The sequence below is a fragment of the Heterobasidion irregulare genome (genome assembly GCF_000320585.1).
Source record: "Heterobasidion irregulare TC 32-1 unplaced genomic scaffold scaffold_11, whole genome shotgun sequence".
Lineage (NCBI taxonomy): Eukaryota > Fungi > Basidiomycota > Agaricomycetes > Russulales > Bondarzewiaceae > Heterobasidion > Heterobasidion irregulare.
In genome coordinates, this window is record NW_009258207.1 from 615,299 (window position 1) to 629,056 (window position 13,758).

General features: G+C 55.2%; 5 protein-coding genes across 5 annotated transcripts; 3 read left to right on the forward strand and 2 right to left on the reverse strand.

Annotated features, from left to right (window-relative positions):
- Positions 1 to 456: 456 nt before the first annotated feature.
- On the reverse strand, positions 457 to 4,154 carry HETIRDRAFT_105952 (sugar transporter; the record flags this gene model as incomplete). Its single annotated transcript, XM_009553086.1, has 31 exons — positions 457 to 513; positions 552 to 851; positions 931 to 969; positions 1,030 to 1,051; positions 1,118 to 1,158; positions 1,227 to 1,294; positions 1,347 to 1,419; positions 1,486 to 1,604; positions 1,664 to 1,711; positions 1,770 to 1,799; positions 1,850 to 1,865; positions 1,920 to 1,934; positions 1,999 to 2,009; positions 2,069 to 2,092; positions 2,144 to 2,168; positions 2,225 to 2,253; positions 2,309 to 2,482; positions 2,554 to 2,612; positions 2,667 to 2,680; positions 2,740 to 2,781; positions 2,846 to 2,969; positions 3,039 to 3,133; positions 3,196 to 3,254; positions 3,329 to 3,345; positions 3,403 to 3,449; positions 3,512 to 3,555; positions 3,611 to 3,633; positions 3,680 to 3,721; positions 3,782 to 3,818; positions 3,874 to 3,945; positions 4,013 to 4,154. 31 exons carry the CDS (start codon positions 4,152 to 4,154, stop codon positions 457 to 459), a joined length of 1,908 nt encoding a protein of 635 aa, XP_009551381.1.
- An 823-nt stretch (positions 4,155 to 4,977) lies between these two features.
- Positions 4,978 to 7,533, reverse strand: HETIRDRAFT_37628 (equilibrative nucleoside transporter protein). The gene is made up of 6 exons (XM_009552852.1): positions 7,345 to 7,533; positions 7,181 to 7,259; positions 6,616 to 7,127; positions 6,403 to 6,535; positions 5,743 to 6,239; positions 4,978 to 5,464 (listed from the first exon to the last, which is right to left on the reverse strand). Exons 1-6 carry the CDS (start codon positions 7,503 to 7,505, stop codon positions 5,326 to 5,328), a joined length of 1,521 nt encoding a protein of 506 aa, XP_009551147.1. The 5' UTR covers positions 7,506 to 7,533; the 3' UTR covers positions 4,978 to 5,325.
- Positions 7,534 to 7,920: 387 nt separating this feature from the next.
- On the forward strand, positions 7,921 to 8,510 carry HETIRDRAFT_455044 (uncharacterized protein; the record flags this gene model as incomplete). The annotated part of the gene is made up of 2 exons (XM_009553087.1): positions 7,921 to 8,120; positions 8,183 to 8,510. 2 exons carry the CDS (start codon positions 7,921 to 7,923, stop codon positions 8,508 to 8,510), a joined length of 528 nt encoding a protein of 175 aa, XP_009551382.1.
- Positions 8,511 to 9,401: 891 nt separating this feature from the next.
- HETIRDRAFT_239662 (uncharacterized protein) lies at positions 9,402 to 10,836 on the forward strand (the record flags this gene model as incomplete). Its single annotated transcript, XM_009553088.2, has 5 exons — positions 9,402 to 9,602; positions 9,665 to 9,816; positions 9,931 to 10,242; positions 10,308 to 10,428; positions 10,501 to 10,836. Coding segments are annotated over 5 exons (1,122 nt in total), but the record flags the coding sequence as incomplete, so codon positions are not given.
- A 939-nt stretch (positions 10,837 to 11,775) lies between these two features.
- On the forward strand, positions 11,776 to 13,473 carry HETIRDRAFT_105956 (uncharacterized protein; the record flags this gene model as incomplete). The annotated part of the gene is made up of 1 exon (XM_009553089.1): positions 11,776 to 13,473. The coding sequence occupies one exon, from the start codon at positions 11,776 to 11,778 to the stop codon at positions 13,471 to 13,473; it is 1,698 nt and encodes a 565-aa protein (XP_009551384.1).
- Positions 13,474 to 13,758: the final 285 nt, after the last annotated feature.

Consider the following 13,758-nt stretch of genomic DNA (forward strand, 5'->3'; position numbering starts at 1 on the left):
GCGTTCTCCGGTCCTGCCCGTCGACTGTACCGCGATGCATGGGAGCGCGCGTCCGAGGATGGGCGGGCGCATGCTTCATGTCCCCTAGACGTCATCGGCCGACGCGCGCCGCGCACCGCGAAGGCCCACCCCCCGTAAATAGCGTGCGGGCCAGAAGCCAGAAGCCGTCGAGCAGAGCAGCCCGCGTCGAGCGCACGCGGGTGGCCGGGCTGTTTTTTTTCCCTCGAGTACCCTTCTTTAGAGTGGGCACAGACGTGCGCCCAGTGGCGGGTACGATCACGCTGCTGGACTCGACGGCGGTGCGGGGATCTTCCCCACGCGGAGCACCGTGTGTATGACCGAGGGACGCACGACCGACTTATTTCAAGAGAGGAAGTATAGAGGTACGTAATGCTACACGAACGCGTTTCTGCCACAACCAGCCGCGACCGCCCAGTCCTCCCCCCAATGCAGCCTCTACGCGCTGCCGTTGGCGCCGGCGCCCGTGTCCTCCTCCGCATCCGCGACCGCCACCTGAGCGCAGAAAAACGACATCGTCAGAGATTATATACTGGTCTACGGTTCAGAGACGCGTGGGTACTCGCCCTGCGCTTCCGCTTCGACGCGCCGACCGGGTCCGGCGCGGAAAAGATCGCGTCCAGCTCCTGCGCGCCGCGCCGCACGGCCAAAGACGGAGCAAAAGACAAAGGAACGTCGGTGAGCGTGCCCCTCGCGCGTGCGAGCGGCGAGTCGACGGCGTACCTCCAGCGTGCGTCCCTGTCGTGGACGGGCGAGTCAGACATCAGCGTGAGCAGGCGCGATGGCGCACGCACCTGCGTTTCCACGCAGAAGAAATACCACACCGCGGTTTCCTGCAGTCCCGACCGGCCGACCGACCGACCGACCGACCATCAGCACCATGGAACATTCGGCCGCGGTCGAGGTACGCACGAAGGTATCCCAGCCGACGAACACCAACATATATTTCCACTGCATGAAGGGGCCGTACGTCAGCGTGGTCCCTGTACGGCACTGTAGCAGACACCCTACCCCGATGCGGCCGTACGCGATGCTGCCAGCCCGAACAAGAGCATCAGCACAACGGACGACCCCTCACCCGTAGACTGGGGCGACTCACGGCGTGCAGAACAGGTTGATGAACGACGTGCAGCCGATAATCTGGCGAGGTTTGCGGGCAGATCGTCAGCACATTCCTGCGGGGGGATCGCGCGGACGGAAAGGCGCACGAAGATCTTGAAAGACACGCCCTTCGCGCGCGTCGTCGTCTCCAGGCATTCGGCGGGGTACAGCGACTCTGTCCGAGGGTCAACATCGGTCCTTCGTAATCACGCTGCTGAGCGACTCACGAAGCGGCGTGTAGGTGAACGCGTACACGACCCCGAATAGGAAGTAGAACGCGATCCCCGCGTCGCCGATCGCCTGCACTCGCGTCCCCGCGCGCCGCCATACTTAGCACAGCACGACGATGGAAACCAAACTACGCACCAGATTCTGCTCCCCCGCCGTGTATGCCGCCCATCTGGCGCTGAATGCGGCGTTGAGCGCCAGCATAACAGCGCACGCGAACGTTCCCGCCACGAGCACCTTGCGCCGCGGCATCCGATCTGGATGGAGACGAGGGTCGGTCATGCACGCGGCCAGACGAGGCGCAAAGGGGACGCACCCTCGAGCGAGACGGCAATCCAGGCGACGAGTGCGTTGGCGCACGTCGCTGCGTGTGTGTGCGCGGTGAGGGCCCGGGGAAGAGGCACAAGCGCGAGAGCACGCACAAATGAGATTCATGTTGAATTGCATTTGTTCTGCACGTGGTGATCAACCCTTGCCGCCTCCCCACGAGGGAATCACTTACTGCCAAACCCTAGACTCTATCCAAATTGACGAGGTCAGCGTCGGTCTCACAATAGCGCTATGCGACTGACCTCGTATATCGACAGCTGGATTCAGGCGAGCAAAGTAGGTTCAGTCGACCTCCCACTGGCACATCCTGACTACACTCACATTGAAGTATCCTATAAATAAGAGCCTTCAGCGGGCGTGCGTTCGTCACTTTCGAAAGCAGACGGCTCACCTAGACCGTTCCCGCTCATTTGTCCTGAAAGCAAGTACTCAGGCCTCGATGTATGCGCAGCCACGATCCACGCACCGAAGAAGCCCATGAGGAAGACCATCTGAAACCGACACCGCGTCAGATACGGTGCACTCAACGCAGATGCCCTGGCATTACCAAAATTCTCCACCGCGCGTTGCTAGTCACTTTACTCAAAGTCAATGCTGATCGGCATCCTCCTCGAGGCCAAGCAAAACCTACCAAACAAGGCCCTAAAAACCCACCACTGCTTAGCACGCGGATACGTGTGCTTGTGGGAATACAACGTGACGTACTTGAAATCCCACCACCGCTTATCAGACCCGTCCGTGCGGATGCCCTCTGTGAACTCCCGCATCTGGAGTTGGACAATAGGATGCTCTCGATCGCCATTGCCTACAGACGTCCATTTTCCAAAGACTCGAAAGGTCGGTGAGCAATCCAGAAAACGTAGGGGAAATGCTCACCGTGATATTTGATCAGAAATTCGAAAGCTTCTTCCGTGCGCCCGTGCGCCATGAGCCATCTGTGAGACAAATGATCAACGCGATGGGAAGAGGGTCTCAGATTGGATGACTACCTAGGACTTTCCGGCTGTCGTCGGGTGTCATAAAGGTATAGAAGAGCAACCCTCGACTTTAGATAAAACCCACCAAGAACCAGATGGTAAGCACAACCAACATTGCAGGGAAGGCCTGCAGGACGCATACGTCAATTTACGCGCATTCGCTGTGCGGTGAACAGACCACATTTACTCACTTGGATGATCAATGGGATCCGCCAACTCCAATCCGACAGCATCCGAGACGTCCCCAACGTGATCGCCGCAGCAGGAATGGCGCCTCCATTCCACCCAGTGTTGTAAAGGGACGTCAAACGGCCTCTGCATACAATGAAAACGAGGGATCGTCTCAAAAAGTGTAGGTCACAAATTCAAAAATTCAATGCGAACCGCCATTGAGGGGGCGCGACTTCGACTGTGTACGTCGGTGCACCGATTGTCGCAATCGCGATCCCGAAGCCAAGCACGAACCGACCCGCGACGAACTGGGTCGACACGACGTGAGTACGGCACTGGTACCGAAGGACCAGGAAGGGTTGAGTATCACCTGACGTTTGACCTCGGATGAAGCGATGATGGCAGACCCGATCATTATGATTGCACATCCTGTGAAGGGAGTCGTATAATTATACACACGATGATCCACAATGTATGAAAATGTGACTCGCCAGTAAACATACCCGCACGACGTCCCCAACTGAGTACCAGAGAGGTCAACATCAGCTTCACCCACTCAAAAAGAGAAGCCACCTACCGGTCACATATATGTCCTGCAAACAGCGATCCGGCCATTTGCCCAACCTTGTTTCAGGGACCATGCGTATGAGCCATGTCGAAAGAGTAGAATCATGAAAGAGACACACCGTGTAGATGGAGAAGATGAGACCAGTGGAGACATCAAGTGTGCCTATATCAGATGTTAAATGCGCTTATAGAGTATATTTGAATCCTTGATCTCCCACCTTGATTGAATTTGTTCTGGTAGCTGGAGAATCTGTGAGAATTGATCAACGCATTACGGCCCGACTCACTAAGGCATCCCGTTGATACCAGTCATCAACGACCCGTCGTACCTAACATGTATCACGCATCAGTTGCACAGAAAACATGACTCCAGGCAACCTCTCCCTCACCCATTTCCACACGAACACAAGAACGCCGCCGCGGCGCCTGTCCAGAGCTCGGTCAAGTCTCATCAGGCTGGGGTGCAAACAAACCAACTGACAAGCGTATAACACGAACGCAGACCGCGTCAACGGGTCAATGCGTCCCGTCTTCACGGCCGCGGCATAATCCACTGTGTCCGCGAAGTCAGTACATGGAAAGCAGCTGGGTCAGACGAGAGAAGATAGAAAACACCACACCATCACCGGCCTTCTTGATCTTCGCCTTGTCATTCAAAACTTCCGAGACTCCGCGCAAGGGGCTCTCAACGAGTACGACGTCGTTATCTTTTTCAATGGATCTCTTCTCGTCGCGGTCGACTTGCGAGATCACTAAAGCCATGAGCGAAGCGGAGAAGGCCTTTTCCAGCACCCGTGAATTCGATACTTATAATCATCGTGAAGCCCATGCTCCTCCACTTCGTTGCGAGAGCCGACAAAATGCCGCGCAAACGGAGGTCATCTGTCTCGTCGATTCCCTGCTACTGTAGTGCGGACAGAGTAGGCGATATGGGCGGGTGTCATACGTGTTAGAACTGGGAGATCCTCGGGCAGAAGCGTGAATGGTCGCTGCCGTTGAAAGAGTGTCCCGTACCTAGAAAGCTCATTTCCCCTCTCAATCCCAGCAGAGGACGCCATCGGTACGCATCAGAAGAATCGATTGACCGATCAAACAAGCCCGTCCGAGGTTTTGTGGAATCTGATAAGCGGCACAAAAAGAAGGGGTCCAACGGGGACATACCCTCCATCCCGTTTGGCTGCTATAGTTGTTCATTCCGAAGCCCATGGGAAAGATAGTATAGGCTTTTCGACGGGTGCAGAGCATACTTCGAGCGGACGTAGGATCAACACGAGAGCTTGCGTCGCTTCGGTCTCTAGTCAACAGCATCCGCTGTGATATAGAAGCTTGCCTGTATGCGTACGCCCACGGCGCTTCGATCTTCCAAAGATGACTAGGGCGCAAAAACAGTTCCACCTGTAATATGTTATTTTAAACCTGCAAATTCAGCCGCTAGACCCAGAAGGAGAACTGCTGCGCACCAACCCCTCCTATAGCTGACCCATGAAGACCAAAATAGTGAACAAAGAAAACATTTAGTTTGAACAAGCCATACCACCTTAAAACTCAGGCCGTCCCGGTCCTGCGAGTCATCACACTGGACGGTATACGGTAGAAACTAGTCTTTGTCGTGAATTTACAGACTTGTACAAGCCGCGTCATAAACAAGAATGAAGCAGAAACAGCACACACACAAAAGGGGGGAAAAGAAGACGGAAGACAGAAAGTCGGGAGATAGAACCTGTTCGAGAGGGATGGACACAATAAGTTCGGTTGATAAACGAGCGAGGGGGTATAAGCGAGGGTGTAGACTAGGAGGTGGAGGTGGAAAAGGACGAGGAGAAAGGCAGAAGAAAAAAGAATGAACGTGCTTTGTGCGCCAATTACTGGAGACCTGAGACAAATAATATGGAGGGCAGAAACAGACGCCGTATTGTACTGCTGGATGGTGTCGTTAAACGGAGAAGAATGGCTGATCACCGTTTTGATGTTGTTGCTGCTGTTGTTGCTGCTGCTGCGCAAAGGGGTTGTAGCCGTTGTTGGGCGCCCCCGTCTTCTGTACTGCCAGTCGCCCAGCGTCTGTGCCCCCATAACTAGAGAAAGGACGAGGGTCAGTAACGGATTCCAAGTAAACGTGCGGAAGATCAGCATGAAATAAAATTGCATCGGGCCGAACAGGATTCGGGCCCTTGAGAAACTTAATCTCGGGCCATACTGGTGAGAACACGAAGCAGGTGCGGGACTATGCCGGAGGCGATCGAAGGGCAGCCTTGTGCCTCGTGTGACCGGAATGGTAGCCATCGAAAGGCACCAAAAACCTCCGCCACGATAACGTCCAAAAGAGCCAACAAAGCATGAATGGACAACGCACCGAAGTTGGCCAATGTTCCCGAACGTGTCCAGCCCGTCGTCTCTTGGCGCTGCGAACAAGTTTGCCAGGTGCGCATGTTCCTGATCTGCCCGCGTCGGCCGACTTGGGCCGGGTGAGGACGACGCGGATGAAATCGGTGCAGGCGATAGCGACGATGACAGATTCGTGTGGGGCGAGTGCGTCTCGTACGTTGACGGGAGGGAGAAATTCGATAGCGACGACGCAGGCGGCGCAGGTGAGGGCTGGCTTGGGAGTGGTGGTGCGTTAGAGAAAGACGCAAAGGGATTGTTCGAGCCGAACGAGGTCTGCTGTGGAATGAGCTGCTGCTGTGCGGCAAGGTACTGCTGCTGTTGCTGTTGCTGCTGTTGCATCTGGAGGAGCTGTTGTTGGCGCATCCATTCTTCCTGCTGGGCTTGCTGCATCTGCGCTTGGGCCTGCGCAGCTTGCAGTTCTTGCTGCTGGCGCATCCATTCCTGCTGCTGTCGCAGATACTCGGCCTAAAGATCGATGTTCCATAAGCATGCAGAGCACTGATAAACGTAACTGCAACCATGCCCTCATTGGACAGTTAAGAACGTGCATGCCACAAGCATAGCAAGTGGGTACAATGGTGTGGACATCTTCCCGCGACAGATGAGTGATGTCATAGACAATACTCACCTGCATAGCCTCCTGTTGCGCCTGCTGTTGGTATGGATTGAAGGACGTAAACTGGGGTTGAAGAGATGTGTACTGCGCCTGGAGACCAGTATTGAATTGAGACGGGTCGCCAAGGAGATTGTTGTTGGGATTTCTGGGAGCCCGAGGGACGAGGGACCAACATGTTCAGATTCAGAGGACACCCTGGGCGAGCCATGGCAAGAAAGCACTCACAGATTGCTGTGATCGTCGAAGAGCGACGCCCCGTTCGAATCCACCACCGCCCTGTTCCTCTTCTCCTCTTCCTCCTTGCTCAGCCGGATTGCCTGCGCCAAATCCCTATCCTCACCTGCACGCGCCTGCTCCTCCGCCAACGTCTTCTTGCTCTCTTCGATCGCCCGCTTCAGCTCATCCTCGTCCTTCGGGCCCTGCTTCAAGGTCCTCCGTGTGGCATTCTCATTCTCGCCCGGGAACTCTTCGCCATCCCCATCGGCTTCGCCCGGCGTACTCAACATGCGATCGCGCATGCTCGCGCGCGAGCGGCGCTCCTGCCGCAGACGAGCCTCATCTGTGAGCAGATTTGTGATGTCCTTTGCTTTTTGACGGACGTTCGCGCCCTGATCCTTGCCAAACTCGTCGACGAACTGGAACTCTTTGAGCGTCTTGATGATATAGATATTGTCGCGGAAATAGATGACGACGTTCTCGGAGCCCGCGTGGAGCAGGTAGTCCAGGACAGTCAAAGACTATAGAGAGGCTGAATATGAGCGCAAATGGGGATGAAAAGACGATGTGTGACCTTGAAGACGTGGCGCCAGTTCTTGCCCTTGTCATTGAGCCGCTTGTCCAGCATCTCCATGATCTCGACGAAGTCATTTCTGGATGTAGAAACAGTGTGCGATAGAGGGATATCAAAATTCTGCAATTAAACCTCTTGCACGATGACGGTGCACTATTACGCACTGATTGTAGGACATTTGAGCGATCTCGTTCATCTGCGTGCCCGACGGTCCCCAAGGATCGTTGGAAGTGGCCTCGCGGACCTTGGCTTGAACATCTGAGTAGCCTTTCGTGTAGTTTTTAGCGACGCGGAGGGCCCCTTTGCCGAAATGTTGTATAGACATGGCGTTGAAGGGGCTACGGAGAGGAGAGGAGTGGGTTAATGGGGAGGAGAGCGGCGGCACGGCTCGCGGCCGTAGTAGGTCTGACTGCGCAGGCTTTTCAAGTGTTATAGAACTGCTAGTGTCACACCAGGCATGACGCCGATGGTGAAGCGGTTATCATGTCTGCCTTCCAAGCAGACGGCAGGGGTTCGACTCCCCTTCGGCGTATAGACACTTGATGGATGTTTTTTCTCTCCACAAGCGAGCTTCCTCTCGGACAGAACCGACCCTCTTGTATATTCTGGGATTTGTTCTTATTTCCTTTGTCCACCGAATGCCTTGTTCACCGTCTTCGACACCATCTGCTTCGGCCAGTGTGTGCTCAATCCCACTCAATCATCCTCATATATTTTATTGAACGGTCGACCTACCAGGTATGGCGAAAGAACCGCCGACGAAGCGCCGCCGTCTAGCCCCCAACGCATCCCATACCGAACGCACAGACGTACCACTGCATTCCTCAACAGAATCCTCTGATAACTCTGGACAGCTGCTCCGAGTCCTGAAGGTCCTCACCTGCACGTCGTGCCACCGCTGTCTGAATGTCAAATCTGGACATGTTCTCCTGTGCGCGAGGTACGCTGCGTTCGCACAGCCCACGAGCGCACCTCTATATTATCATTGAAATACGCGTGCAGGTGCAATGCGCCGACATGCACCATCTGTTCGCGAACGTGTGCCGCCGCGCCACCCTCGTACCCGCCCACACCACGGCTCTCGTTCTCACCCACGCCTCCCGCGACCCCTGCGCCCTCTCCCCGCCGCGCCGCACTTAGCCTAAGCAATACGAACAGCCAAGCGACACCACGCCGAAGAAAGTTCAGGGACGGCGAGGATGGAAGTGTCAAGGACGAGAACGCATACAGTGACGCGGGTGGCGAGGATAGCCTCGAGTCTGCTGGGTGGACGCCAGGGTGCGGGAGGATTGTGTGCAGGGGGTGCTGCTTGGAGCTTCCACAGAGGTGAGGGAGTTTTATTCTATGTCGTGGTTGTTGACTCGGCTTTAACTGACGTGCCACACAGCGACTCGACTTGCTACGACTGCTACGGGCGCCCGTTCGCGCCGTCAACGCATCATCACGATCCAGTGATGTACTGAAGTCGATAGGATGGTTCTAAGGCCCAAGTCGAGTTGATGCCATGAAGTCAACAGTGTGTCTTGTCAACTGCATAACCAGGCTTCCTCTTGTATAACAGGTTCGGTGCATGGCGAGGACTTTACACTATTGTTTTTGCTATCCTTCGCGCTCTCTTGGATTTCACACTTGATTAAGGCCCTTACATTTTCCGAATGGTTGCTCCGTACCTCCTCATATACTCCGTCCTATCACTACCCCCTGTGCTCGACACTGTCAGCGAACCCTGTCCTTCCTTTGTACTGCTCTTTGGAAATGCTCATCATCATTGCGCTACATGAGCATTACTTTCCCGCCGAAATACCGGTGCTGTGAATCTGCTCACAAAACTGATGCTAGGGTTAGGTCTTTGAGGACTGCTCGCCTCAGAAACTTGTTCCTCCAGCATAAAAGCCATCTCAGAACATTGCATAGGCTTTTGTCATTCTAGAAATCTGGCCTCAATGTGTCTCCCAAGGGACATTGACTCGACGTTTAGCTAGCGTAACGGTTTACGTGCGGTGGCGCGAACCAACGGTCGTCGTAACCCCACGGTCGACCGAACGGCCATAAGTACGCACGCCTCGTCTCCGAGGTATTTACATGCTGCGCGGCTTTCCATCGACCTGACCTTTTGATCCCAGATATAGATCTCCACACACCGCATACTGGGCGATAAGCAAGTATGGCGGACGATGTCGCATCGTCGGGCACTCGACCGCGCCGCTCCACTCGTCTTCCGACACGCATCCCGTCCACGACGACGAAGAGCGTCGACACGCGGCCACGACATGCAGCAACGAGGAACGGCAGGACCAAAGCTGCGCCTGCGGACAAGGCAAAGGCGGGCGGGAGTGGTAAGGCAAAGGCGAGCGATCCAGCCGAAAAGCTCAGAGTTTTGCTCCACGAGCCGAAGAGCGCATTGACGAAGTTAGACATGAGCGTACGTCGCACCAGCCGTTCTCTGCACAAATTCACCCGTGAAGCCATGTATTCTTGACGCAGGACGTTATCAATGCCGATACATGGAACGCGCTGTCCTCAGCGTCTCATGCGCGCCTCGTCTCCCTATTTCCTCCGACCGCCTTTAGGGGGTTCCAGCTGAGCTTGGACCCGACACACCCATTTCGACGCTGGCAGGACGAGCAGCACGTACGGTGTGCTGTCCCACCTCCAGATTCATCTCCCCACAAGCCGAAATTTGAACTCTCAATCGCGTCGCTCTCATCTAGCACCCTCGAGCGCATCGAGCCGCCTTCCTCCCCGCTCAGCACCCCACCCTCCTCCCGGCCTCCCTCGCCTTCATTCCCATCTCGGCTCCAGGATCTCGACCTCGGCTGCTTCAAAGATGGGCACTTCCTCTCCGCCATGCAGACCTTCCAAGATCACCTCTACACGGGCTGGATGACGGATGCGCACAAGGAGATGGTAGAATTTTATAAATCGGGGATTGAGAACGGGACGCTGCATGCGTCATGGAAAGACGAAGCTTGGGAAGGGGACGAGCTAGACGAGGAAGATGTGGTCGCTGCCGCACCCGCTGCCGCCCGCGCCCAAATGCCGGCATCAAAAGTTCGTACAGGGTGCGTATATCTTACATTCAGGTTCCAGCGTTCGTTTTGTGATAGGAATGCATGTCTGGTATCAGAGCTCCAAAGGAATTGAGACTACTAGATCTCGTGAAACGGCATATCGTGCAAGCCGGCGACGTGCTGGTCTACAGACGACACTTTGTGCAGGCGGGCATAACAATCGAAAAAGACGTCCTGGTCAGCGCTCTCGCCCCTCTGAACCTTCTTCGTACGCTGATCGATCAAATCATCACTCTTATGCATCCCCAGATCGAAGTCGTCCGCCCCAAGTCACTCGTCGTTTTACTCCCATCCGGGACCACGAGCTCGCTCCCCGCGCACATCCTCGCGCATGGCTCGGATATGAACGTCGACGGCGAGTCACTCCGCTCGGCAGAAATCACGAGTCCGAGCCACCTTGAAAGCACCATCCTCGACCTCGACGGGCGCGTCGAGCGCGGGCAGCGACCCAACTCGAACGCGTGGAAGTCTCTGGTCGTATGGCGATGGCGGGAAGACGGGTTCGAGGCCGGCGAGAAGAGAGGAGGCAGGGAGAAGCGGAACACGCTGTTCTATCTGCGGAGCTGCAGCTACTACGACATATGATGTGATGGGGGCGGTGTGTTCTGACTGCGGCATCAAACCTTTTGTACTTTTAGAATTGTAATAGAGAGCGTCGCGCCTCACAATTCCTTACTATTCGGGGATCGACGTCCGCACGGGCGTCTGGCAGATATGTGCATGGCATCCAAAGTGCTTTCGAAACACTTCGGCCATCACACATCTTCTCCTTACGGTGACCTGAAAACATGAAGTTGACTTGCTCAGGGCGTCTCTGAGCTTCGGCATTTCGGCAGCGGGCTGACACCTGCGTATGTAGGCGCTGGCGGTCATCCATCTCCTTTGGCGGTGTGCACGACGAATCTTCGCGCTACTTCCTCTTGTCATGACATTGTACACCCCGGGCCACTTTCATGGATACTCTCTCGGACTGTCCTGATGGCCGAGCAAATGCGTCGCTTATGTGGTCGACTGGCGCGCAACGTACTGCACACATCCCCATTACTCAATCGACCGAGCTGCATCGTGGCCAAAGTCACCCCAGTGCTGTCATCTCGATTCGAAGCTTTGTGCTGCTCTCACGGTAGAGAGCTCGACGAGCCCGCTGGAAGTCGAATGAGAGCGATGGTCTACGGTCTGCGGTGCTAGAATAGACTGCGCGAGCGCCGTACTCGGAGTTTGCTCCAGAGAAATGGGTGGGGCCGTCGAGCATGGATTAGGCAAAGTGGGCGGCGCATTGGACACCGACTGGCAATGAAGCGCTGATCGGACCTCCAACCGATGATGCAGGGTTAATATGAAACAGGTCTCCTGGCTGTCAATTTTAGTCAATGTGGGAGCGACGGTTCGGCGTATATAACACGCGCAGCCTTCCTACGAGCGCCTTATAATCTCTGTCATTAATTGCTGCCTCTCCGGTGTGCGCTCATTTTCTCGTGGTGGTCACTAAATTTACTGAACGTAGTGGGTTCATCGCAGTGCGACATGTCGTTGTTGGACTTGGGTGCTTTGCCTATACAAGATGTTGAATCACAATCTCTACCTCCAGTGTCTCGTCTACCAACGGAGCTGTTGATCGACATTTTTCGATATCACATTCCTGGACCCTGGACCCTTGTTCCACGCAAGGGCCTGCCTCCAACGTGGATCGCCATATCACACGTATGCCGCCGTTGGAGAGAAATTGCGATAGGTTACCCACACCTGTGGGCGAACATCATACTCTCCAACAGAGCATGGACCACAGCCATGCTGGAGCGCTCCAAACCGCTTCCCATCGTCATCAGTGCTGCGTTTGAGGGTCGTCCTCTCCGAGCTGCGCTGCTCGATGCGCTCAGCCAGGTGTCGCGTGCGCGCGAGCTCGTGCTTGAAGTGACAATGCTGCGTCATTTGCTCGAGTCTTTCAAGGACCGGCCGGCGCCGAGTCTCGAATCTTTGCGTCTCGTGCAGAGCGTTAGCATGTTGCCTTGCGTGCTGCCCGACAATGTTTTTGGAGGGCATACGCCCGTACTGCAGGAGCTGGAATTGGATCGCGTCACGATTCAGTGGTCGTCTTCTCTTTTACGTCCTGGGCTCACGCATCTAGAAATCCGGAATCCACACAGAGATTTCTTGCCGAGTACGACTCAAATGCTCGACGTCCTTGCAACTATGCCGCATCTCGACACGCTCATCCTTTCGAATACCCTCCCTCCCTGTCATATCTCTCAGCACTTCGATATCACGAATCCCAGCCGTAACTTACCACTGCCTTCCATCACAAAACTGCACCTCGTTGGCACACCGGGAGAATGCTCACAGTTTCTGAACCACGTCATGATACCTGCCGACGCAGACCTCGTCTTCGAATGTATCCATTCCCCTTCCACTCAGGACCTCACGCTCGTTATAGACTTGATCGAGAATGCCATCACCCGTCACATGATGATGCAGCGACAAGGGGAAATTCGAACGCGTCCAGGCGCCATCGAAAGTATGTCCATTGGATTTTCACATAACAGAAAGGCATGGCTGGTCGCCGGACCTGCGCACCCACCATCCACCTTCTTTCCCTCTGACAAGCGGACAGCGCGTATAGTTCTGTCCCTCCAATGGAACGTGGAGTATCTTCCGGTCACAGAGACTGAGACGCTCTTCTCGCGCTTGTGCACCCTCCCGTCGTTCGCAAACGTGGAGTCCCTGCGCGTGCAAGGCTTCATGTTCACCGCGGCTGAAAATTGGAGGGTGGCGCTGGCGAACATGAAGAGCGTGTCGCAGCTGCTGGTGTACGGCCACGCTGCATATGGCTTCGGTCGCGTGTTCAACCCTAGCAATATGGAGGATAGCCTGCCAGTAGACCCAGAGCGCAGCCCGGACGATCGTGGCGAGCCTGGGTCTCTATCTTTGTCTGGCGAAGACCACCGGAGGCCTGCTCCGCTGTTCCCTGCCTTGAAAAGCCTCCGCGTTGAGCAGGTAGACTTTTACGCCTCGACCTTGCCGGCGAATTTGCGGGAGGGTATCGCGGCCAGGAACCAGTCGGGGCCGCTCGAGAAACTGGTCGTTCGGGATTGCGATATCTCAGAGTTGGACGTTTCGCAGTTGAGGAAGTCCGGGGTGCGTTCGTTTGAATGGGATGGTGTGGACATTGGCTTGTCCAATATTTACCGGACAGAGCATAGGTACACCATAGACTTGGATCGCTAATGTTTTCTTTGTTATTTTCGTGTTGCCATCTCGATGCACTCCATTTGCGATATGTTTTCCAAGGTTGTTTCAGGCGTGGGTCTGCGGTCTTATAAATAGAACAACTGATTTTCTGTGTAAGGCCAGCCACGGAAACTAGGTCTGCGGGGTGTCTCTTCCCAACTCCTGCTACCATGAAAGTTGAAGGGCCACATCACAACATCGAACTTTGGCGGTTTTCATCCTTCTCCATTTCTTTTTGTCTGACCCGGTTCTTCGTCTTCGGCGCAACATCCTCTTCTAACC

Coding starts and splice junctions, on each gene's coding strand:
- HETIRDRAFT_37628 (XM_009552852.1), bottom strand. CDS start 7,505: ATGTCTATACAACATTTCGGCAAAGGGGCCCTCCGCGTCGCTAAAAAC. Junction 7,260..7,344: donor GCTCAAATGTCCTACAATCA/GTGCGTAATAGT, acceptor TTCTACATCCAG/AAATGACTTCGTCGAGATCA. Junction 7,128..7,180: donor ACTGGCGCCACGTCTTCAAG/GTCACACATCGT, acceptor GCCTCTCTATAG/TCTTTGACTGTCCTGGACTA.